Consider the following 26838-nt stretch of genomic DNA (forward strand, 5'->3'; position numbering starts at 1 on the left):
CGACAAATAGGAGTACACAGCTTTGTGCTGATCAAAGGTGACTTTACTTTGATTTTTAACTTTAATTTAATAGACACAGTTTATATTCTATGGGCAATTAGATGCATCAGATTGGATTATATTTGTTTTAGAAGAAAATTCGTAAATATTGTATCAGTTTAAGTTATTTGACCTGTGCTTTACTGACTGGAGAATATTTGAGAGAATATTTTTTACAAAGATGAATCTCTTTCTGTGCCTACTGGCTGCAGTGCTTTACCTGAGCTTGCAATGCCAGGTTGATGCTGGTGAGTAATATCTATATCATCTTACTTAGAATAGCTACACATAGCTTTACATGCATTCATTACTTGGTTGATTCCTACTACATTGTACTCTCTTATTTGTGTATGAAACTTATCAAATCTCAGCCAGTATGTTTAAGTCCATGGTTTATTGTGAGACAATATATATATATATATATATATATATATATATATATATATATATATATATATATATATATATATATATATATATATATATATTGTAAAATGCTGTAACTGTGTGTGAAAAATGATCATCTCAGAAATGCACTGGCCCAAAACATCAGTATTAAGTATGACCAATAAAATAAAATAAACTAATTGTATTTCATGCTTTCAGAATCCCATTTACGCAGGAGTGTCATTGAAAGGGCTGTGACTGAAGCCAAGGCCACAGTAGACTCAGCCTATGAGTACTCCAGGAGAGTGTGAGTAGGCTGCTGAATACGTTCTTCCCTAATTTGATAAAGTAAAAAAAATAAAGTTGCAGGTGTATTTAATTGCTATTGAAGACATTCTGACTGAACTCATAAATCTGACCTCTCCACACAATACAGGAGCGTTGAGCGCGTGAGGAGGAATGCAGTGAGTCAGTCAGACATTCTTCAGTTGGTGAAGCAGCCTACTGGACAAACACGCAATGCTGTGCGTGCTGCTGACTATATGGATAATGCCGTTAAACTCATCAAGAGGTCTTTGGAAAGACGTCAAAAGCGCTCCATCAATGCCACAGGTGTTTATCCTTTACAGCTTCACAGACATTTCTTGCAAACATTTCTAGATTGGCAGCTGAGTTGCTCATTTCTTGTCTCTGTTAATAAGATCTGATCTCTGAGGACGATCTGCAGGTCATTGCTGATCTGACCGGCTGCTCTCCCAGACTGCGTCCCACTTCTTGCACAACATTTAGCAATTTAGACAAGTTTCGGACTGCGAGCAGCATCTGCAACAACAGGTGAGGCAATGATTCAATAGCCACATTTTATATACCTTTTCCTGCAGAGCTATCTTTTATTTCAGGAAAACATTTTTATGATGTAACTTATTTAGGGTTTGACTTGGAACTCTGGTTACATGTTGTCCCTCATCCTTTTCCATATATTCCTTTTACTGAGTGAAATTCAATAATTGCAAAGTGTCATGAAAATAATCTTCAAAAAATAGAAGTATAATAATGGATTTATTTTGTACTCGTTTAGATATAACACCCGCTGGGGAGCCTCCAACACACCTTTCGCCCGCTGGCTCCCTGCTGAGTATCAGGATGCAATCGCTCTCCCCAAAGGCTGGGACCCTGATCACAAAATCAACAACCAACTTCTTCCCTTGGTAACATCAGAATATCATCTTCACTGACCATGGAAATTTTTTTTTTTTTTTTTTTCACTTTTCACCAAGGTGCTCATTGTCCACACCCTGTTCTCAGGTCAGAGAAGTGTCCAACAATATTTTGCGTAAAGCAGACTCTGATATAGAGAGCGACCCACTCTTCACTCACATGGTCACAATGTTCGGCCAGTGGATTGATCATGACCTGACCTTCACTCCTCAATCTCCTGTGATTCGCTCGTTCAGTAATGGGATTGCCTGTGACAAGAGCTGTGATCGGACAGAGCCCTGCTTCCCCATTCAGGTCAGTGACACACACACACACACACACACACACACACACACACAAACTGGATGTTAACTGATTCTTGTCATCTCAACAGCTTCGCAAGCAAGACCCTCGCTTTGGCAAAAACTCGGAGAAGTGCATCCCCTTCTTCCGCTCAGCAGCAGCTTGTGGTTCTGGCAACGTTGGCCATGTGTTTGGTGCAAGCACCGTCCGTCAACAAATGAACGGGCTGACGGCTTTCCTTGATGTAGGTCAGGTATACGGTGCAGAGGACACCAAAGCTCGTTTCCTACGAGACCTCACCTCAGACAAGGGCCTGATGAGAGTCAACACACAATACACTGACAACAGCCGAGAGCTCCTGCCCTTCTCCACCATGGTTAGTAACATGTGTGCCACCCGAGCCCGCATTACTAATGAAAAAAAAGCAAAGGAGGTGCCCTGCTTTGTGGCTGGTGAGTGGCAGCAAAAACACGGATGTACAAATATTAAAAGTGTTAAATCCATCGCAAGCATCGCACAGAGCTGACCGCCCTTTCGTCCTCATTTTATTTGACTTTAAAGGTGACGAGCGGTCCAATGAGCACACTGTTTTGACCACTTTACACACACTGTTCCTGCGGGAGCACAACCGCCTGGCCCGTGCTCTGGCGGACCTCAATCCTCACTGGAACGGAGAGAGACTCTATCAAGAAGCACGTAAAATCATGGGAGGATATTTGCAGGTTCGAGACAGGTGTATCTGCATGGATTACAGAGATATTGGAATGTCGTCACATGGTTCAATCAACTCAGTGTATTTTCTGTCTTTTAGGTTATCACTTTCAGAGACTTCTTACTTCTCATTGTTGGTCCAGACTTCATAGCCAGTCATCTGTCCACCTACCCTGGTTATGATGAAAATGTGGACCCCTCGATCGCCAATGTGTTTGCCACAGCTGCCTACCGATTCGGTCACCTTATGGTTCAGCCTGTCATGTTTCGTCTTAATGAGCAGTACCAGGATCACCCTGATTTCCCCAGCCCCCTGTTGCACACAACCTTCTCTACACCGTGGAGGATCATCTTTGAAGGTAATGTCAAGGTCTTGAACTTGTTAGTCATTCCCTAAACAGAGTTTAGAATACAATTGACCAAAATTGAATTATGTCTTGTGTTGCTCAGGTGGTTTGGACCCAATCATCAGGGGCCTGGTGGGTTGTCGGGCCAAGCTGGCCACACAGGGTAACATGATGACTGATGAACTGAGGGACAGGCTGTTTAAATTCACCAATAAGTTGGGACTTGATCTGGCCGCCCTCAACATGCAGAGAGGGAGAGACCATGCACTCCCTGGTAGTTATTTAGTCTTCGTACCTATATGTACTCTTTACATCTAAAGTCAATTTTACCTACATATCTAAGATTTTGGAGGCACTACAGATCACACTCTTAAAACATGTCAACATATTTACCCTGTATGTCATTTTTAGGCTACAACCAATGGCGCAAGTTCTGTGGGCTGTCACAACCACAAAATCAGGCAGAGTTGGCTGTCGTGCTGAACAACAAAGACCTGGCCAAGAATCTGCTGAATCTCTACGGAACACCTGACAACATCGATGCATGGATGGGAGGAGTGTCGGAGCCGTTTGTACGTGGAGGAAGAGTGGGACCTTTGTTTGCCTGCTTGATTGCCACTCAGTTCCAGCGGATCCGCACAGGAGACCGGTATGTTCCCTAACTGACATTGCTAAAGATGTGGAGATAATTGTGTTACATGCACCTTCACATTAATGAGCGATTCAGCGATATTAAATGTTACCAAACTGTACAATTTCAGACTTTGGTGGGAGAATACTGGAGTATTTACTGAGGCCCAGAGAAACTCCCTGAGTGAAACCTCGCTCGCTCGCATTATCTGTGACAACACTGGCATCACTGAAGTACCGGAAAAAGTCTTTCATTATCGGCCTCGAGAGTCCGGTTATACCCAGTGCGATAAAATCAGTGTCTTTGATCTCAGTCCATGGAAGGAGGGTGGTGAGTTGATGTCCTGAAATCTCATCTGACACAATTGACCAAAGATAATAATTTCCGACATTGGAATATTTTGAATCTACCAATTTTCACTAGCACAAGACTCATGCGGTTGCCCTGGACCAACACTCAAATCTACAACTTATCCATAAATACTTAAATTGAAGAGCATTACTTGAAAATACTGCAATGGGAAAGTCCTGTTAATATAATTCTACTTTCTAATTGCACGTCTTTTTTTCCTACAGGAGCAAGTGGACCCCCTGGACCGCCTGGACCTCCTGGACCTCCTGGACCCCCTGGACCCCCTGGACCTCCTGGACCTTCAGGCTCTGCGACGGAAGTGACTTTCTCTGTGATACTTGGCAACGACATCCCCAAATCCGGCAAGACCATTTTCTTCCATGAGGTCCTCTACAATGGACAGAACAGCTTCAACACAGAGACAGGAATTTTTACATGTCCGCATGCAGGTGTGTATGAATTCCTGTTCCACTGCACCATCCACAAAAAGGATGCCCGTATGAATCTGATGTGTAACAAAAATATTGTTCTGCATTCATTTAACACGCGGCACATCGATTACATCACAGCCAGTGGCAACATGAACATTAAGCTTGACAATGGAGACCATGTCTTTCTGATGGACAGCCAAGTGGGCATAGGTAGGATGACCTGTCTATTCTCAGGGCATTGGCTGTTCACTGAGTAGGAGACTGTTCTTGAATAACCTTTTGATCCATAGCATCCTTAAAATGGTTATGACCAGTTATTCAGTCAAATATACATATATATATATATACATATATATATGTATATTTGACTGATATATATATATATATATCAGTCAAATATACATATATATATATATATATATATATATATATATATTATATTTGACTGATATATATGTATATATATATATATATATATCAGTCAAATATACATATATATATATATATATATTATATTTGACATATATATATATATATATATATATATATTAATATATATATATATATATATTAATATATATATATATATTAATATATATATTAATATATATATATATATATATATATATATTAATATATATATATATATATATTAATATATATATATATATATATATATATATAACAGATTTCAGATTTCAGATATATGTAGCAGATTTCTGTGGCAACACACTGTTGTTTTTCCAGAGTGTATATGTGAAAGTCACTTTAAGTTTGACACTAATAAATGACTGTTCTACAAATCAACCACTGCTTCTGAATGATATTTTTGATGATACATACCAACTTCAGAGGATCACAACATCTGAGCTGCAGATCCAGATTGATGATGTTCTTCGCGAGACCAGTACATTACTTTAAGTCATGAACCCATTACCAACCTGTGGTTTTGGATGAACTGAAGTCCTGCTCTGTTCATCTTGAGGACTTAGTTGTTCTTGAAATAAACCGTCAATTTGTAGATGTAACTTATACTGGTATCAGTTACATCTCGATAAATCAGTTGAAAATTGAATCTGTGCTTTAAACACATGCACTTTGAACTTTGTAAAAGTTAAAGCTAAGAATCAAAACAAGTTGAAATTAAATTAAGAGAGTAGTGTTCAGAAAATATATCTACTTGTATCTACAATCTCTAAATTTAACAACAGTTTCCCTTAAACCTCTTAAACTACGCAGTGGCTCTGATTGTCTAATAATGATGCAGTTGGGTTTTACATTGGAGTTAGTTGAGAGCATTGGCATCAGACACGGGGAGCCCATTGATGTATGGAATTATGTTTGTCATCGTACACTTTATTACTGTGACGCTATTGAATATTGTTTCCATCAAATATTAAAAGTAATTCATAGAAATCACATTTCTTCAAAATAACAGTTGTAGTACAGCAAGGGGGGGCATTGATGTTTGTCATGCTACACTTTATAACAGTGAAGATATGGACAAATCCTCCCAATAACAAGATGATTTCTCAATTACTGCAAAGGTGACCCCTGGTGGTTAAACGGAGTATGATTGCGCTACACTGAATTGGAATGAATTCTTTTTCCTAATAAAAATTCACAATAATTAATCAAAAGCACATTTCGTCCAACATAACTACTGTAGTACAACAAGGAGGAGCACATTAATGTATGAAATGATTTTGGTCATCCTACATATGTCACGTAATGAAAAACTACAGAGATCAGGAATAGCCAAATGTCAGTTTTTCAGAAAAAGAACTTTATTTAATTTTGCACATTTTAATACCATAACAGTGTGATAATTCAGTGAACATCATGTTAACAGTGTAAGAAGAGTAAAGTGCCTTTTGGAGGTTATTAGAATCATGTAAACGTAACATTCAATATAAGAGCAAGACATTTTTTCGACAAAAATAGTGCATAGTTTGGAGAGTAAAAGAAGGCAGTTCTTCACATTGAAGATATCTCCAGGGTACAGGAAGCTAAGATTCTACAGAAAAACAATTACAATTCTGTACCATTACATATAGTAATTAGGTCATGTTGGCAAGTCATTTCTGGAAAGAATTTAATTCACACATGTACATGTGGAGTGTCAAGAAATATTGCGAAATATTTAGAAAAATGAAGATTATATATTTGTACTCATTGACATCTTTGATTGCAAATGTATAAAATCACCCAATTGAAAGGATTTTAACGGAAACTGTAACAGCTTCTGTAAGATGAACTTTTACTCCAGCAACCTTTCGCAATATAATTCACAAGTTTCTGTTGTGGTGCTGTCAGATTACTGGGTCTGAACTGATTAGGAACAGAGGAGAAAAAGTGAATCCACCTAGGTAGCTTTTTTCTTAGAGTTCAGGGACATGAGAATACTTGGTTTCTCTTCTATGACCCGCACAATCAAGTCGTCAATGTACTTCTCCAGTTCTGATATTTTTTTGTCTCTCTCTGACAGCTGCTTTTCTTGTTTGAGCACCAGAGAGATGAGTTCCCCCTGAGTCAGCTGCGAGTAGGGCCCTTTCAGCCCAGTGTCATTTACCTGTGAGAGTACATACAACATGCAGAATATACATTAAAAAACAAACACAAATGGAATATTCAAATGTTGATGATATTTGACAAACAAGTAGTTGCATATAACACATATCATTTCCTTGTTTCATTTAGAGATCGAACATTTAACCCCCACACAAAGTTTGGTTAAGAAAAGAAAAAAGATACCTTCATTTTCACCTGAAGGTCACATGTGGATTTGTTATCTTTGACCCCTTGAACGACTGAAACAGACTGCTGTTCCAAAGGATTAAGAGGTTTTACAGGTTGAAGCCTGCAATGACAAAAAAAAGAAAGAACAATACAAGCATTAACTGAATGAGAGTTAACAGAAATAAACAGTAAGTATAAAAGCTGTATCATTTTTCTATATGATCAAAGAGTAACCCATTTAGCAACTCGCTAGTCAAAGAGAATATATTTGCATTATCGCTGCAATCTCACTTATCCACACCAACCCTATCAGATAAAAGATCATCAATAATACAAGCAAAGATGGATAATGAATGAGTGAATGAAGAATGATTCATAGAAGACTCTACATTAGGAATGTGCGGCGTTATGGATCTTCTTTCAATGAAAGACATGCGTTGGAAGCTAGTGGTGTGTGATCTATAATATATGAGGAGATAGATGAGTTATATAAATATTCTGTTAAAGGGTCTGAACTGTCTCACCTGCGTGAAGCTATCGGCGGCGCCACCTTCACCCCACCTGCGTCCTCCCCGGCTCTCTGCGCTGGCGCAGGCTGGGACTCTTGTAGCGGATCCTCCTGGACACGCACGGGCCTCACGGCCTCAGACGCAGGGTCACATGCGTGGTGGGCTACACTGTTTACAGTCACACCTGCAACATGCACTCTCTCAGTGTTTTGGTGGATTGAAGTGCTCGACGTGGCGGCTATCTTTGCAGGGAGTGAGGGAGCGTGGGCTTTTGAGGATTTGTTTTTTGCTTGAGATGCAGTATCTTTATCCGCAGCTTGTGGCAAGACTAGAGGCCATTTTACTGAACCAGTATTACCAGAGGTGGTTGAATCCTCTTGGGCTGCATTTTCAACATCATCGTCTTCAAATGGATTCAAACTATAAACGATAGAGACTCGTTTCGCCACCAAGCCACATTCATGGGAAATGTTGTCATCAGAAGACAGGGTTGTTTTGTCTTCCTCCACAGAACGAGGTGTAGAGGGAGCAGTACGTTTACCGTGTTTCACTACATTTGAGGTTTCTTTGGCGGCACAATTTTGTGTCAAGCTCTGGGTGTTCTTTTTCTCCGTGGAAGACCTACTCATAGGAGCGATCGTTTGTACCGAGCGCTGTGGGAGAACGCTGATGGTTTTGATGTCTTTATCTTTGCTCTTCTTGTTAATTTGTGCCAGCTGTTGTGTCGCTCCGTCCGGCTCCCTCTGACTCCGTCTCTCAGCTGGATTCCTTCCTGGAGGCTGAGGAGCCGGTCGCCTCTCCCGTTGGGTGTTAATAGGGTCCTTTTCATCAGAGGAAATAGGCTTGCTTCCTACCGACGAGGCTGCAGATTGAACCCTGGAAATGAGGCACAGACTTCATGAGATTAAAGCATACTTGTGAAAACTCATGATGACAAAATATAACTTTTCTTGAAGGTTGACATTGAGAATAAAAGATATTACAATCTAGTAATAAAAAAGAAAATTTGCAACAAACAATGTTGTTGAAAGATTAGAGAACAAGGAACACCGAATGTTCATAAAAAAAATAAAATAATAAAGACTGATGTATTGAGATGGTAGTGCTATAATAGAAAATACAATCTTCTAAAATGCCATCCTGAGATCACAGACACACACACAGACACACACACACACAGACACACACACACACACAGACACGCTTTGGGCTACGTTTGGAAAGAGAAGTGCTGAGAGGAACTGTTGCTGTGACGGACTAAAAACAATATAAAGGGAGTCACTATCATGTGCAGAAATCTTAGTTTTTCACATTTTAATTCCGTTTCCCACGGCTGGATTTCATTCAGGTAAATGTCAATTCTAACCTTTGCTGGACAGCGGACATCTTGGCTGTGCTGCTGCCGGGTCCAGCATGTGAGTCAGGAATCTCCTCAAAGGGATTATTGGAAATGTTTTCATCAAATGGATTAGTAGAAGTGACTTCAGCAGGGCCTTCCACAGCCACTTTCTGCCCACTTTTCTTCCCCGCAGCTTTGTGTTTAGTTTTGTTCTCCTTCTTCTGCTCTACTGCTTCTCTTGTTAACTTCTCCTTCTTTCTGGCTTCCTCTTCTTTCCTCGCACCTTCAGCTTTCTCCTTCCTCCCAACACTCTGTTCTTCCTCCCTTTTAATGTTCTCCTCTTCTTCAATCCTTCTCTCTTTTTCTACAACCAATCTCTCATTTTCTTCCTTTTCTTTCCTACTGTTCTCCTCTTCCTCTCGTCTCCTCATCTCCTCCCTTTGCTTTCTTTCCTTCTCAATTCTGCTTTCGTGTTCTTCTAGTATCCTCGTTTCCTCTGCCAACTGCTTGCGCTCTTCTTCTTCTTGTCTCCTAACCCTCTCTTCTTCCTTCCTCCTTTCTTCCTCCACCCTTATCTTTTCTTCCTCCACCCTCATCCTTTCTACCTCCTCACGTCTAATCTGCTCTTCTGCCTTAATCCTTTTCCTTTCTTCCTCCTCTAGTTTCCTCTTGTTCTCTACCAATTTCTCATGTTCTTCCTTTTCCCTCCTAGCCTTCTGCTCCTCTTCTGCCTTCATCCTGTCTTCCTCCTCTAGTTTCCTCTTTTCCTCTACCAATCTCTCATATTCTTCCTTTTCCCTCATAGCCATCTGCTCCTTTTCCTTCTTAATCCTTTCCTCATGCTTTCTTCGCCTCCTTTCTTGTTCCTCAAGTCTTCTCTTTTCCTCGAGTTTCTCTCGTCTTTTCATCATCTCCTCTTCCTCTTGTCTTTTCATCATCTCCTCTTCCTCTCGTCTTTTCATCATCTCCTCTTCCTCTCGTCTTTTCATCATCTCCTCTTCCTCTCGTCTTTTCATCATCTTCTCCTCTTCCTCTCGTCTTTTCATCATCTTCTCCTCTTCCTCTCGTCTTTTCATCATCATCATCATCTCCTCTTCCTCTCGTCTTTTCATCATCTTCTCCTCTTCCTCTCGTCTTTTCATCATCATCTCCTCTTCCTCTCGTCTTTTCATCATCTCCTCTTCCTCTCGTCTCTTCCTCTCTTCCTCAGCCATCTCCTCCTCCCTCCTGATCCTCTCCTCTTCACTTAATTTATCTTCTTCAATCCTTCTTTCTTCTTCCTCCTCCAGTCTCTTTTGCTCTGCTAATTTACACTCCTCTTCTTGCCCCCTTACTCTTGCCTCTTCCTCCTGTCTCTTCCTCTCTTCCTGAGCACTTTCCTCCTCCATCCTGATCCTTTCCTCTTCCTCCTTTCGGCTTCTTTCTTGTTCCTCAAACCTCCTCTTCTCCTCACGCTCCTCTTCTTGCCTTCTCACCATTTCCTCTTCCTTTCGTCTTTCTTCTTCCTCCAGTCTCTTTTGCTCTGCTAACTTACGCTCCTCTTCTTGTTCCCTTACTCTCTCATCTTGTCTCCTCCTCTCTTCTTGAGCACTTTCCTCCTCCATCCTGATCCTTTCCTCTTCCTCAAACCTCCTCTTTTCCTCACGCTCCTCTTTCTTTCGTCTCTCTTCGTGAATCCTCTCCTCTTCCTCCTTTCTAACTCTCTCTTCTCCAATCAGCCTTTCTTGTTCTTGTAGTCTCAATTTTTGCTCTGTCAATCTGTCACACTTGTCTTGTTCTCTCTTTACCCTCTCCTCCTCTTCTTGTTGTTGCCTCCTCTCTGCCTCCTCCCTCCTAATCCTTTCTTCTTCTACCCTTTTAACATTCTCTTCTTCAGTCCTCCTTTCTTCTTCCTCTTGTCTCCTCGTCTCATCAGCCAACCTCTCAAGCTCTTCTTTTCTCCCAACTCTCTCCTCTTCCCCTGTGATTATTTCCCGCTCCATCCTAAGCTTTTCCTCTTCCTCCCTTCTTTGCTGACCCGCGTCCTCTTTTGTGTTCTCCAATTCCTCCTCCTCTTCCGTCCATGGTGAATATTGCCTCACACCCCTCCGTGAATCAACAGACGGAGGAGAGCTTTCAGGGACATCCTCCATGGATCCGTGGCCTGAACTGGCCAGACTGAAGCTGGAGCCAATGCGAGAGGCCCGAGGCGGCGGCTCTTCACAGTAAACATGGCTGCCATTGATGCACACGTTACTCGGTTCAGCAGCGCCATGTTTTTGTTGACCAGAGGGGGCATCTTTGCCGTCTGAGCTGTTTGAGCGTTTATGTATCAGGAACTTGAACTTCTTTTTTCCTGGAGGGACATGGGAAAGTTAACATGTATATAATGACAATGTACAAGAGAAAATAAACGAGTAAATTGTAGTAAATTAAAAACGTTTGATCCCGACCTTCAGAGGAATCCACATTTAGACCAGACGACTGGCTGCCGCTAAGCGAGAAGTTCTTTGCCGTCAGAACGGTCATGGACTGAGACATGTTCTTCTGCAGGTTAGACTTGTGGGAAAACAAAGACTTCATCTTATGTTTCTTCTTTTTGTCGGCCTTTCCCGCTGCTAGCTCAGCGTCCCCGGTCCCCTCCTCGTCGCTCTCTGTCAGAACTTGAGGGAAGGATGGCACCAGGTCAGACGCGGTGTCAGATTCTTTTTTCTTGCCACGAACTTTGTCCTTCAACTTGCCCATGCGAGATCTGGATTTGCCAGAAGCAGAGAGATCAAACATGCTGGCAGTCATGTTGTGTCTCATGAACTGGATGTCCAAAAGCACCTCTCCTCGGTCTTTGTCTGCCTTGCCAGTCTTGTCCAACAACTTAAACCATCTGTTAAAGAGAAGCATCTTATTAGAATAACATTTTTTGAAAGCATTACATTTATATTTCTGGATGTCACTGCTGGCTCTCTGAGGTTAAAAACATTCTTAGACCTTTTTTTTTTCCAGGCCACTTGAGGGTAGTGGAAATAAGACAAATTCATCTTTAAAGTTGATAAGGCAAACTTTTACAAATCCAGCATATAAAGAGAAACAATTAATTTGGGTTGAGTTTGTTGTCCAGTAATCACTCTTAGCTTTATTGTTGGTCTAACTCCTGAGAGTTGGCTCGCTTGCAGGTATTGTACAGCACATCGGTGTTTGAGAGCTTTTAAAGCTGAAAGAAATGACACTGTAAGATTGTTCCAAAAAAGAAAAAAGCTGCACGAGACTCTACAAAGCAAGAACATTAAAACACTGTCTTTTCCTTTTTTAAATACCTTTACTAACTTTTAAGATGTATTGCCTCACATACACTAACCGCAATAACAAGGTGTCAGAGAGAAGAGTCACATTCCCAGAGCATTTCTTCCTTACAGACTATCATTCATCATAATGTAATCTACTGAATGGCTGAAATGAAGCATAGACTCTAAAAGACTGAGATTCATGAACAGCATGTGGAGGTTTAGACCTCGCCATACTTCTTTGTGGAAACTATTATCCATCCCATCGCAAATAGAGTGTGACTCAGCAGCCACTCGAATGTTTTTGCAAAGTCTGAGGATCTAAGCACAACCAGCAAACTGACCATGAAGGAAAGTTTAAATCACAATAATAATTACACTGTTCTGCTTGTGACAGCCTCTCATGTCTGGAAGTTATGAATGCTTGTACTGTTTATACTTTTCACCAATATTTCGAGAGCCTTTATGAACATTTTCATCCAATGTCTCAGTTCTTAATACAATGTACTACTTTAGGACCAGACTTGGCATAGAGTTATACCCAGCAGGCTTTCTGATGACCCACTATGTCTCAGAGACACATGCAATGTTCAACCTTGTGCATAAAATGCACGTTTCTAAACATCTAACCCAGCAGCAGTCGGCCCCTTGAAGGGACTTTTTAGCTGATAAGAGGAGTCTCTACTTCTCACAAAACTTACACTGGTCATGTTCACGGGAAGCCGATCTGCTATAAAACTCATCACATTTTAAAAACAACCACCACATTAGGTGTAGCTTGACATTAAGATACCATATGGATATAAACACTGGTTATAACCTCAAACTAGCATCTTAAAGTGCAAGTCTCGTAAAAACCATGTAGAAAATCCTAAACCAAGTTATTAAACCATCCACTGAGACCAGGTTGTGTCAACTTAGCAAAGCTTCTGAACTTGCGTCACGGCCCAATACTAACAGGAGGGTCTTAGAATAAGCAGAATATTTTAACAGAACAACGAAAAGAAGCAGTCAGCATATAAAGTGCCTATCTGGCAGAAATATGAGGTCAGCTCACCACTGAACAAACAACTCCAACTGAAATCTGGATTCCTGGGGAAATGAGGAAGGGGCCGTAGGGGCATTTATGTGTGTCTGTCTGTTCTTGCAATGCGGAAAAAAAGAAAGTTGCCTTCAAAATAAACAAATTTGGTTATAAAAATGTGGTTTAAAAAAAAAAAAAATAGTAAGAGCATTAAGTAAAGTTGTTATCTTCTAAGTATATCACACATTGTGGTGTTTATGTGCCATAAACAGTATTTTTTACTTCTCATTTTCACATAACTCTTCTCCCTGATATGCAACGGGTATAAAATAGACACAATATATTCTTCTTGTTACAGAATACGATGTGGACATTCACCCTCCTCCCTCAGCACTGCTTCAGATGTGTTGCAAGAACAAATTATGGAGGGAAATGTCTTTTCCAGGAAACTGACAAATAAGTGAGACAGCAATCACAGCTCCCCTGCCTCCAATACGGCGTATGAGTAATGTGATGAGCTCTGCAAATTTCAGGCCTTGACATTATAAATATTCCACTGAGGACTTCTTCACAATTTGCCTGATGAATGCCCTTCAACAGAACACTGCTAGATCAATATTGCATGTATTCATCATGCAAATGTTGAGTGTTCTGTAGCGGTTATGTTCTTACTCCCATGGACAGTGACATATGTGGTACAAAGTTATGAAAAAAAATCCATCAGTTTCATTGTCAAAGTAGGATTGTAGTGAATACAATTCCTCTCCCAGATCAACATGGCCTGACAACATAATAATATCATAGAAATGGATAGCTGGACACTAAGTGTTATTATATAAAGAGCAAATAGGGATAAATAAATTATCACCATAAACCTGCATTAGCTAACTCAGGGCAGCGGAAACATGTTGTGAACTCAACCCAAGCCTCTTTACACATTCAGCACACAACGAGCAACACTTTTCTGACCACCTGGTAGAGGGGAAGTCCAGTAGTCACTCACTTCTTGGTCTCCTCCAACACCTGATCGAAATACCCAACTATTCAGCTGCTAAATGCTTCACTGTGTTCCCCAGCTGGTCGCTAACTTCTCTTCTTCTGACGTCAGTTTGCCACGAGGTGAGAGAATGTAGCATGCAGATGGTTTGAGAGCTTTGTCCGCAGAAAACTGCTTCCTGCTTTGGCTGAAAACAACGATGATGGGAGCAGTGAGTGGACCAAACCAGTGGAAGTACGGAGTTACAAATAGTCAGTTATCTACTGCAGATACAAATACTGATTATAGCTTCTTTTGAAATAACTTTGTCCATTTTGTCTCAAATTGAGTCAAAGCTAAATCTCGACCATGGTAGCTGGTCTAAAGCTTTTCAATATTGTCATACATTTAATTGACATTTCAGCTTCACTTTAAGGGAGGCCTTAAATCATGTTAATCCATTTTAAGTGCTCAAATACACAATTTCATGCCAACTCCACAAACTCCCTAAGCCTTTGAAACTCATATTTGACTCAGAGCTGAGAGGAACTGAAGAGTCAGGTATTTACTCACAGGCTTTATAATGAGCAACTTCTTTCACACATCGTATAACATATAGTATATAATCCATTTCTAATATTACATTATTTTTTATTAAAGCAAATTTCAGTTACATGTGTTTTTCCTTATATTGATTCTGGAAAACCGGTAATTACCCGGTTTGTTTGTTTGTTTATATATATATATATATATATATATATATATATATATATATATATATATATATATATATATATATATATATATATATATATATATATATATATATATATATATATATATATATATATATGTATATATATATATATATATAAATAAATAAATAAATGTGTAGAATTAGTATACTATACTGAACCATCTAGTATATTATACTACAATATTGTAAAAGTTGAAGTGTGATTTATAAACCACTGTGTGCTTTACTGTACCCTAGTATTGCATAGTACGAGAGTATTAGTATTTGGGTTGTTTGTAATCAAGCAGTTTTTAGCTTTAGTTTTTTGTAGCATCAGTATAATATAGTATACTGTTGGTGTTTAGTACTTATTTACAATGTACTACAGCAGCCTATGCATTCTAAACTATATTATAAATGTCCTATATAGTATACTAAAAATGTACTATATAAAATCACAACCCTGACCTTTGAACAACTACTTTACTTTGCTGATGCCAACAGATATGACATCTACACCAATGCATCCCACATGTAGTAAAAAAAGAGAAGGAAGCTGTAGTTTACACAGAGGGGAAGTTGCAAAAGTGTTCGGGCGTTAGCTGGTTGGTAGTAAGCAGTGTGCAGGATGAGGAATGAAAAGTGGCTTTCACTTAACAGGGACTGTATGATAACGATGAAGATGATGCACTTAAACTCAGTAATCTCACACCCGTGTGAAGAGTTGACAGTGTTCTGCTGGAGAGGACAAAAGGATAATGCATGACTCAACATTTTGTAAATATATTCTACTTTCTGCACACACACATCCTTCCTTTTGAAGCCTGAACTCCTGATAAGTCTGCCTGACTCAAGTCTTTCTTATCACAGAGCACAGCTGTTGCGAGTGCCAAAAGAGCCGTCCGAGTGAGTAAAACAACTCAGTGACAATGTCCAAGGACCAGAACAGTCCAGGGCTCATTGTATCAGCACACACCCACGAGTCAGAGAAGCCAAAGTGAAGGTCTGTGCAAAGAAACCAGAGTGACACGAAAAAGAAATTCCCTTTCCAACCTAAATTAATCACAATGTCAAGGAAAGATAAACTTGCAGTGAAGCCGTTTCAAATGGCTAAATGTTGGACAGAAGCTGTAACCGAGGCTCACCTTATAGCCCACACTAAAACAGGTAGTATGAGGCTTTTATATCTTAGGTCCCATTGTTCTATATACAGGCTTCACAGTGCAGGTGCTCTCAGGCCTGACAGCAGATTTTGATAAGAGGCACTACAATAAGTGTCATTCACCTCGTCTGTAGCCTCACTGATGTGGGCTTTATAATGCCCCTGTAGTTGGAAAATAGGCCTTTTTTACAGAAGACATTACAGAGAAAAAGCACAGATATAAATATGAATTCTGTTAATTCACATGTTCCGTCTAAAGGTTTCTGAATACTATCGAGTGACGACTTTGCTCACAGGAGTGCCTTCTTTAGCAAACAACACACGTTCAAAGAGTAGAACTTGGTGGACTCTACTCCTGTTGTAGTCGACTGGCCGCTCATATAACACACGTGTCTGTCGTAGTTCGGCACAGACACAGTGGTCTTGCTCAGAAAAACTGACCTTGCAAGACCGTCTGTTGGCATCATTGTTTGCCTTTCATAGATAAAAAAAAGTCAGGAATGTGAGGCTAATGCTGGATTTAGCTCTCAGAATCAAGGTGCATTCTCCGAGCGCACATGGGAAAGATCAACAGAAATCAAAGTTAAGCATTTACCGCGCGCACACACACGTATAACAAGTGATTTGTGACCAAATGCTCATTTCATGATCTCAGATCTGATTTAACTATGGATTTTTTTTGCTGAAGCAGGTTTACAGATTACTTTGTTTAACAAAAGGTTTTCTTAAACATGATCAGACAGCACATCTATATTGTTTGATGATAAACAAAACTAGTCAGGATGCCTCCTGGACGCCTCCCATTAGAGGTTTTCCAGGCACGTCCAACTGGTAGGAGGCCCCGGGGAAGACCGAGGACACGCTGGAGGGATTATATCTCCCGGCTGGCCTTGGAACGCCTCGGGATCCCCCAGAATGAGCTGGAAAGTGTTGCGGGTGAGAGGGAAGCCTGGGTCGGCCTGCTGAACCTGCTGCCACCGCGACCCGACCCCGGATAAGCGGCTGATAATGGATGGATGGATGGATGGATAAACAAAACTTGAGCAGTAGTGAATATCCAATCTGGCCTTGCTATGGACTACACTACAATTCATGAGATGCCCCAAAAAAATCAAACAGAGCAGACAAACCCAAACAACCCTGGAAAGGTGGGAGAAGGTAGAGTGTGTTTAGGCTTTTGTATAATACCGGTCACATGACAGGGTACTCAAATTCTCAGAAACAGTTTAACACAAAACGTGTTGTATTCTCACTGAACTACAGCAATGACTGTAAGGTCCTGTTTTTAACACATTTTAACAAGAATATCTTGAATTAAAATGTGAAACCTCTTCTTTAACAGATGGAAGAGCATCTTTTCTGCTTAAAAAAGCAGCAGGTTGCCAATAGGAGACCATACATTACCAGCAAGGCCCGTAGAACCTGCTTGCTGCAGTTAATTACTTCACCTACTTTGCTGGGTGTGAATGCGGTATAACGAGAATCTGAACGCTTTTAATCTTTTTCCTGACATAAATGTGCTTTAATAAAAAGGCGTAGTGAGGAGAAGTCTGGGTCTTCTTTGGGGAAGCTGTCTGTTGTTGACAAGTTCACCAACGGAAAGAGTGAATCATTTGACTCGTCTTTTGCCTGAGTAGGTAATGCTGATTGGCTTCCTTGAAGGCTGCTGCCAGGGGAACAAATCCCTTAAACTTCACCGGAGCGAGAGAGCAACATTCAGAAGTCAAACCATTCAGAGCGTGTGTGTGTGTGTGTGTGTGTGTGTGTGATGCATGGCTGTATGTGTGTGCTCAAATACTTCACCTAAGTGGCAAAAAGGTGCAATTATCTTGGGAACTCGCTTCCAAAGAGTCTTTTCAAATGCACAAATCAAGGGAAATATATTAATTTGGCAAAAGTAAGCGACTGTTTTTACAGATGCTGCATCATTTTATTATTACAATTTGTTTGTAATTATTTAAGATTTAATATGGAGTTTTGTCCTGCAAGACCACACATATGCAGTATGACTGACAGAAGCAGCAACCATGAGTTTTGTGATGAAAATAAAAGCCAAGTGTTCATTTCATGCCCCTCAATGTTTTCCTCATGTACACCCATCTAAGAGCAAAGAATAACAGTTCATGTAAACGTGCATATAACAGTCTTGTATTCAGAGGACTGGAGAAAGCCAGCAGGACATAACAGTGTGTTTGATGCCCAGACTGCTTAAACATGCAGTGATCATGTGGGTTATTTTAAACACATAAGCAACACCTTTTCTGTCCTCAGGTGCAGCTGCAGAGGCATTTAATTCCTCAAAGAAATTTAAATAGAATGATTTCCTTTGCAGCACAACGATGCCTCCTTTACATTTAAGTGAGAAATTTAAACCAGAAAACGTGTCAGCAACTTGGTCAAATGTGTGTCTTCTATGACCAGAAACTGAATTTATTTTAGTTTTGGACTGTTGGTCGAAGAAATCAAGACACGTCAGGACATTCTGGGACTTTGTGATGAACAGTTTGGCTACTTGATGATACTCCAGAAAGTAAGACGTGGTCGGTTGCCCTCTCAAAACATCCATCCGTTCATCCATCGTTTCTTTTTATGACCTTCAAACGTCCTGCCGTGTGCACTTACTCTGTTTTCTCGCGGGCTTTGTCTTCCCCGAGCTGCAGCAGGTTGACCACAGCCTGTCCGAGCAGCTTGTCTGGCCCCACCAGGGCCCGGTGCAGGACGTGGACGCGCAGCGTGCCGCGCTCCTTGCCGCCTCCACCGTCCTGGTGCAACAGCGGCGGCAGGTCGAAGGCGGCCTCCTCCCGCCACGCCGGAGCCACGCTCTTCTCCACCACCGAGGTCTGAAACTTCTCCTTGCCCACTTGCATGACCGCGTATGCATCGTTGGTGCCACTTTTCCCCTTGATCCGGAGGCCCCTGGCTTGTTGCACCGTTACCTGCACGCTTGTGGGACACCACTGCTGCTCCGCCAGAGGCATCGTGACGCCACTTGTTGAGGGATTATTAATTACCAGCGGCGCGCAGAAGTTGAAATTCCGGGACAAAACGAGTCCACGTCTATCGGTTCAGGGTGAGACTGAGCAGAAGCGAGGAAAAGTGTTCCGATGAGCTCCGGTGAATTTGAGGAAACAGCTGATTGGGCGTGGTTACATCGAGAGGGGTCCTTGGTTCAAGAGACACGCCCCCAGATTAGCAGATTACGTGAAAGGAATTTGACCCACTGCTTGGTCCATTCACACCACAACCACCATTTACTGGAGCCAGCAGGCCACACCTGCTGCGTGTTGACACCTGTCAGAGTGCGTCCGCATCAGATCAGCTACTCAAAAGAAGACTGGACTGAATGATTGATTTGGGTACTAACTCAAATTGACAGTTTTTAATCATCACAGTCCCTTAGTTGGTTAAATATTTTTGCTTCAAGACATGTTCATGTTCTGTAATGATGTGTAGTCACAGTTCCATCTATTCTTACTGAATATCTTTCTGATAGAGGTCTGAAAACACGAGACCTCTGCTCTTATTGTGACATGGAGAGGAAACACAGGATACCTGACAAGCCCGTGACAGCCGATAGGGTTCATACGGTTGGCTTCAGGTTCACATGCAGCTCCAGTTTAAATCTTAATCAGCTGGGCAGAAGTGAGGTGTATGCGTGGATTTCAGATGGATTGAATTCTCTGTGGTTGATACCTATTTACCTCAATGCATGCTGAGATAAACCCCTCAATTCCCATGAGCCTGAGCAGGATAAGGTATAGAAGAGTATGTATCTATACTACTGCTTTGTATGTGTGTTGCTCATGCCACATTACGCAAGATGGATGTCTGAAGCCTGACTCCTGCTGTTGAAGAAGGGAAACAAAATGCCTTCCGGGTCTATTTCCCATGCCTCACTCTATTTCTCAAATGCACTAAAGACAGACGTTCCTAACAACCTGAGACAAACAAAACAGAAAACCTACATTATTGTGACTTACATTGTGCACCAGGCCTGCAAATGTTTGATCTAACTTTCATTGCTTCCTGGTCCCCAGCCAAGATTAAAGGCAAAAACACATATAGAGCCTTGAGCCAATTAGCAAGGTGACGCACAAGTGTTGGCACTGCCACTGTCTGACAGTGATGTAACAATAGTAGTAGGATAGGCACCGGAAATGGTTGCAGCTTTCTTGATGGCTGTGCCCCTGTTCAAAGAATCTCTGAAATAATGTTGAATTATTCACAAAGAAGTCAGTGTTTTATTGTGATATACAAAAAGCTCACGTGGCAGTAAAAAGGAGGCAGGAAAAGTGGGGTCACTAAAGGATTTTGGTCTGTGAACAATTAGTTTAAAGACAAAACTATTAGCATTTGTATGTCTCTAAATGTCTGAGCTTCCTGTACTGTGAGTGTAACCATTCTCCTAATTTCATATCATACAAACAATGTGAATAAATATGGATTTTACACCACTAAAAACACAAATATCAAATTGTAAAAACACGTTTCTATCACTCAGTCTGGTAAAAGCTTGACTTTCCTTAATTCACATTTCAATAATGAATAATAATACAAATTATTCCAGATTTCCCAGTATGAGATGTAATAGTCTGTATTTAAAACGTCATACATTTACTGTGTCCTCATTGTCCATTAATTGAAGCTGGATTCCTTTACCCTCTTCTTGATTTGTATCCTCCACATGTGTGTTGTCCCTTTGCTCCTCCTCCTCCTGCTCACCAACAAGAACTTTACTGTAAAGTTTCTGCTGCTCTTCCTTAAAAGCGTCTTTCACTTTTGCTCGTTTCAGACCTCCATCCCTAAGAGCACACGGGAAAGGAAAGAAAAATAGTATCAAACCTGATTTATAAGTGCATTAGCTCGAAACTTCACTTGTGGATATGCCAATAAATTGCACTTTATGTTTTCATTGCTGTCTTCTATTGGTCCAGCATCTGCCTTCAACAGTATTTGGATATATGCTATGAATTGCTTGACTGTTCTATATGTAGACACCGTTCTACTATTTTTATTTTCTCCAACATTTGAGGCAGATTTTCTTGAAAATTCATTCAAAATGCATTTGAATGGAAACTTGGCTAATGACTCACCAAATGAGATCCACTAATCCTCCTTGTGCAGCGATGGCTGCTTTCACTCTGTTGGCAAACTGCACCGCATCCTCCCCTTCCTACACGAGGACAACAAAAAAGAACGAATAAGAAAAGGTGGGAAAAGTACTCCAGTAGACAGAATAAACAACAGATGATCTGAAAGTTGCATCACTCATTTTCATAATACAACATATTTCTATGAAAGGTTGAGTTAAATTGTTTCACCTCTCTGTTCATAGGAGGCAGGTACCAAACGCTGCAGACAATGGCCCAACTGCTCATCATCCTCAGCAGATAACTCACCAAGCCAAACTTACTGCTGTTCCAGAAAGCATCCCCAAACCGAGGATCATACTGAGGGACACAAAGATACATCAAGCGTAGGTAAGAGCAAAATGAGGAAAAAGGAGGAAAAAGACAAAAGAAAGATCCTACCTTAATGGCAACTGGATAGACTGTGCAGGCAATTTCAAAGATACCCTTTTTAAACATCATCACTGATGTGTTGTTGATGCAAGTACCTGTGGGAGACATGGTGTGGAGCTCTTAAACAACAGATGCTACGTGCTCGGCTCTACAGGTGTACTTATCAGTCTTTTTTTTTTATTAGATTATGGCTTTACTTATTGTATTGCATGTAATGATTGACTGAATAAAACACATACCGGTACTACTCCTACTACTAACATCATCATACACACCCTCAGGGAAGATCAGAATGGGCTGCTTTGTTTTGTCAGCAACATGATCATTCAGCCTAAAATGACAAAGAAAGTGATACAATTATATATATTATTTATATATTTATCTGTATATATATATATATATATATATATATATATATATATATATATATATATATATATATATATATATATATATATATATATATAATTTTTAATATATATTCTAAAGATAAAGAATCCTACCATTATAGCCTCACTTCTAGAGTTCAAGACAAATGACGTTCAATATAAACTGCTCATATTATAGCAAAAACCAAATCATCATATAAATATGTCATCACTAAAGTAAAAAGGGAAAAGCTAGATTTTAGACTATGCTCACTGACAAGTTAATTCTGGGATGGCAGCCATATATACATACTGATGTGTCAGAAACTGAGAGAACTGTGGCTTTTCTGTTAACACATGATTAGAACAAGGATACAAAATAAACAGAATACCAAGATTTCTGACTGTTTGATGGAATCCACTCACATCTTGACCAGTTAAAAACATGTGTGTGTAAAACGGTTGTACCTTATGTTTTAAGTAAAAATGTAATACAAATGTCAAAGCCACAATCCATTTTTTTCACCAAAAGTTCATATTTCAACGTTTTAAACCTAATCTAAACCATGTGTACTAAGTTTCGTGACACCCATTTACGATAAAACAAATAAAGACATATACAAGGGTGAACTAAATCTATTGTGTACTATGTATCAAAACACACTGAGCTGAACATCTTACACGATAAGCGTTTGCACAGCAGTGAGACGGACCGTAACGCCACTGGAGATAAGAGCAACACTGAGAAGATGCATTGTTACCTTTTGGCCACTAGGTGTCTGTCTTTGACTTCTGATCTTTCAAACCAGATGTGAGGAGAGGATTTGGTCATGGCTTGCTGGATCATTCCCATCAAACCTCCATGCACCTGGCCAACCTGAAGGACGAGTTCGGCTCAAGTTCGGCTCAAAAACAACGCCTCTACTCATCTGTAATTTGTCATAATCATTCATTCTTATGAAGACCGAACACACACACTCACAAAGACATTGAGAGACACACAATCGTTTCTACCATAGAGTAGCGGCCATCATTGGCCAAGATAATGACATCAATAGGCGTTGTGTGATTCGACACACAGATACCGCCAGTCTTTGGTTTGTTCTCTCTGAAATTAAACATGTTTGTTTGGGACACAGACGCACAATGTGGTGACGCGCAACTAGACATCATACACACTTCAACCATTATGTTCCTTGAAATGGAGAGATTTGCAAAAAGCTGTGAATTTGTGAATATTACTGTTTTGATAAAGAAAATGAATTCAACATTCAACATTGTGTACCTGTTATGATAGGTGATGATTGCTGTGAGAGCTCTCACACAGATGCGGTAACACATCAGATGAACCTTCTCACATAGATAGAACCTTAACCTGAAGACATACAGCACAATGCCACAGTAATTACTGCAGTCCCCTCAGGATGTATACTTCAAAGGCCAAAATACTGAGACAGTCATGTAGATTATGATCATAATTCTACCCTTGTGCATAGGGACCTGCCTTCATGCTTGGAATGTTATGAGAATTGGAGGACACTTACTCTCTATTTGGTAAAAAGCCAACCAAAGTTGTGAAGACAAGAAGCAGACTAATGCCAGTGACCGCCAGAGTAACCCTGTAGAAAAAAAGAACATATGGATCCAGATCGAACTGCTTGTTCACACTTTCGCAGCTTTTGCAAGATGAGATGAATCTCACTGCCTCTGCAACGTAACCGGCATCGTGCTGCTCTGACCTGACGGGCAGCAGGACGCCATAGCGGATGAGGACTCCCAGGCCCCACAGGAGAGTAAGTCTCACACTGATATGATGGAAGTTGTAGTTGCTTCTAGTCAGCAAGTTCCAGCTCTCCAGTTCCTGGGCCGAAAAGCGCTTCGTCACCTCGTCATCCAAGACGCTCTCCACACCTTTCCGGCAGAAGAAGAAGATGTCCGCCATCTCAAACTTCGTTTCTGAGGGCAGACCGCCGGCAGAACCTCGGAGCTCCAGGATATCCTGCTGCAAGGACGATGGCTGTGCTTTGGCTATGATTCCTACAACGAGAACCAAAAGTAGAAAGACATGCATTTGAGTTAATGGTCAAAATAATACAGGTACAGTACAGTAAGCATTAATGAGTGAGGGATATTTAAATATTGCTTGTTTACCGTTGCTATAAGGTTTATAGAGTTGCTGATTCTTCTCCTTTGCTTCCTTCTCCATTTGTGAGGTTGCCCACTAATTTAAAAGAAAAAAAACATTTAGATAACTAGTTCAGAAAACTACATTGCTAAATTTGTTGTTTGCTGTAACGTTTGACATCCAGCAACATAAGAGTAACTACTGCTGACGAGCAGCAATGAAGTTGGCAGTAATATGCATTGCTGAGTGACAGCTCTGCAACATGCAACATATTTTCCTGTGAAGCTTGCAGCTCAAAAACACATTCAACACCATTCTGGTCCAGTTTCAATTTCAAACCCGTTGTCAAACTTACTCAAGCATAAATACATCACAGTTTTGACCCAGTGCACTACATACACACACTCCTACAACAACCCCAGACCTGTTGCACGAAGCTTAGATTGACACTACCAAAGGTTTACTTGCTTTGCAAGATACTTAGGCTGATTTAGATGTAGATAGCCCACTAAAGCCAGCCTACCAGGCATGAAGCTTCCTGTTTTCCCATCCGGGAATACCGCGCGCGTGTTCCCTGTAGGAGTTAGCCAGAACTAAATTAAGATAGAAGAAAAATGTGGATGGTACAGATTAAATAGCGATACCACATATCATGTCAGTGAGTTAAAATTGCTGTGATGCTGCCATGTCACAAGTGGAATTTTACCATACAGTGCAGTGCATTACAAGTTCCATATTCCTCCCTAAGTAAGCTCTCTGGGTTGAAACCAGTCTAGTAGGTCTGATGTTTTTTTTTGCTGGACACAATGCCATCGACCTGACAAAGCAGAGAGAAAAGCAAAGGGGGCATCTTTGGAGGAAAGTCATATTTGGTCGCATAGCCACTGTTTTAAGATTAATCAAGACTGATTGACAGCTACTTCAAACTGACCAGCTCCGAGGGCTCAAACACAGCCTGATCCAGAGCCCGGAAGACATTGGTAAAACAGTCTGCAATTCTGTTCAGACAACAGTTATGTACCTAATTGTCAACTTTTATCGTGATTACCATTATCCTGAGTGTAGAAGGGGAGTTCTAACAACTACCGAAACTGTAGGACCACAGGGGCTTAGCTAGTGAGGGGAACAATTGTGTGTTCTCTGTACCATTCCTCAAACTATTCCAGTAGATAAACTTCATCCCAGGAGTCTAAGCTCCCTGCGGTATCTACACTTCCCCAGATGGTAGTCCCATGGCTAAAAGCTTTTTCCTCCCTGGTGTCCGTCCCAAAAGCTAAGTCCCTGAGGAAAGGGAAGCAGCAACGTGGCCTCTGCCTCTGTCAGTTCCCCTGAGCTGAGAGAACCCGGGGGTGCCTTCAACAGGGAATGTGTTTTTTGAATATAAAATCGGTGAGATTATCGATGCAAAAAGTATTTTGTGGAAGATTTACTAGTATCTCAAAGAGTTCTGATCTCATACCACAGCAGTTTGGAGATATTTGTGTTACGAAAATGCTTTCTGATGTAAAATCCTTGAATAAACCCACAGCAAAGGACTTTGATTTTGTATGCTACACTTCAAATAATATTGTGCATTACACGGACACCAAGCTCACCTCAAAAATCTTGAGAAGGGTCCTCATGTAGAGTCTGTGGATACCAAAAGAGACTCCAAGTACAGTTGGCACAATTATGAAGACAAACAAAAGAGTCAACCAGTAGTGGAGACACGTGATGGAGATGCAGAGACACCTGCACAGCAGGTTGTCAGCTGGAAATGTAAACCAACTCATGCTGCTGCACACTGCGGCGAAAACCAAAGCTTTAAGGCAAGTCTTCTGGTTCGTTTGAAGCCTCGGTGTCTGAAGCCCGACCTGGAATATACAACAGGAGTAAATCATTGTATGAATCAGACAAAGACAGCCCAAACATACAGAGTACAAACATTATAATCCTCCATGTTCCCTTTCGGGTGACTTGTTCTATATTATGATTGACTCTAAATTACCTTTTGAGCATCATCTTGCTGATGACTAATATGAATGCTAGGTTTTCACCCACACAGATTCAGTCATAAATTATTATGATATTGACATATTACCGATATCATCAAGCATCCAGGTCTACAGGTTAATAATACTGGTCTTATGATGTTGGCATCTTCTGTTACCAAGGGGTATTATTGAAAGAGGCAGTTAAACTGCAATACTGTTTTCTTTACTTGATTTCCTCTATGAATTCCCTGATTGTTTTGTGACAGCATGCAGAACAGTTATTGCAGCTTTTCAACAACGAGTCAAAGACTGTTGTAAATTGACCGCCATCGCCTTATCATAGAAAAACTGGATGCTTTGCAGATATTAAAAATACCTGTTAAGTGCTCTCTATGTAGCGTGAACTCCACTGTAATCCAGCAACAACACTTCAACTCAAACATTGCCATTGATATTAATTCAACATTAACTTACCCTGCCGGTGTTTAGGGTTGTTTTTTTTAGGAATTGGCGATACGTGTGGCTCGTAAACCGCTAGCTTACGAGGGAGCTGCTCGGTTAAAAATAAAGCCGTGACAGTGTTAGCTCAGCTCTTACCTTCCTAACGCTCGTCCTGTGCCGGATAAGGATTGAGACGACAGACGGGCAGGTAGTTCTCCATCTGGACAGTCCAGGATGAAGTGCATGGCTTTCTGACACGGTGCTGGAGTT

The 26838-nt window shown here is 40.8% G+C and overlaps 3 protein-coding genes across 3 annotated transcripts; 1 reads left to right on the forward strand and 2 right to left on the reverse strand.

Annotated features, from left to right (window-relative positions):
* Positions 1-220: 220 nt before the first annotated feature.
* LOC306751392 (eosinophil peroxidase-like) lies at positions 221-6727 on the forward strand (the record flags this gene model as incomplete). Its single annotated transcript, XM_079234958.1, has 14 exons — positions 221-287; positions 646-733; positions 863-1038; positions 1128-1260; positions 1505-1634; positions 1732-1938; positions 2018-2378; positions 2488-2648; positions 2738-2996; positions 3088-3258; positions 3396-3633; positions 3746-3945; positions 4191-4607; positions 6714-6727. 14 exons carry the CDS (start codon positions 221-223, stop codon positions 6725-6727), a joined length of 2622 nt encoding a protein of 873 aa, XP_079091084.1.
* rab11fip1b (RAB11 family interacting protein 1 (class I) b) lies at positions 6163-19117 on the reverse strand (the record flags this gene model as incomplete). The annotated part of the gene is made up of 6 exons (XM_079234713.1): positions 6163-6969; positions 7152-7257; positions 7661-8521; positions 9012-11319; positions 11417-11844; positions 18762-19117. The coding sequence occupies 6 exons, from the start codon at positions 19115-19117 to the stop codon at positions 6763-6765; spliced, it is 4266 nt and encodes a 1421-aa protein (XP_079090839.1). The 3' UTR covers positions 6163-6762.
* Positions 19118-20745: 1628 nt separating this feature from the next.
* Positions 20746-25926, reverse strand: gpat4 (glycerol-3-phosphate acyltransferase 4; the record flags this gene model as incomplete). Its single annotated transcript, XM_079234960.1, has 12 exons — positions 20746-20941; positions 21233-21312; positions 21461-21589; positions 21671-21756; positions 21937-21992; positions 22791-22906; positions 23044-23137; positions 23315-23404; positions 23574-23648; positions 23769-24066; positions 24181-24250; positions 25750-25926. The coding sequence occupies 12 exons, from the start codon at positions 25924-25926 to the stop codon at positions 20746-20748; spliced, it is 1467 nt and encodes a 488-aa protein (XP_079091086.1).
* Positions 25927-26838: the final 912 nt, after the last annotated feature.

Source organism: Taurulus bubalis (genome assembly GCF_910589615.1).
Source record: "Taurulus bubalis genome assembly, chromosome: 19".
Taxonomy (NCBI): domain Eukaryota; kingdom Metazoa; phylum Chordata; class Actinopteri; order Perciformes; family Cottidae; genus Taurulus; species Taurulus bubalis.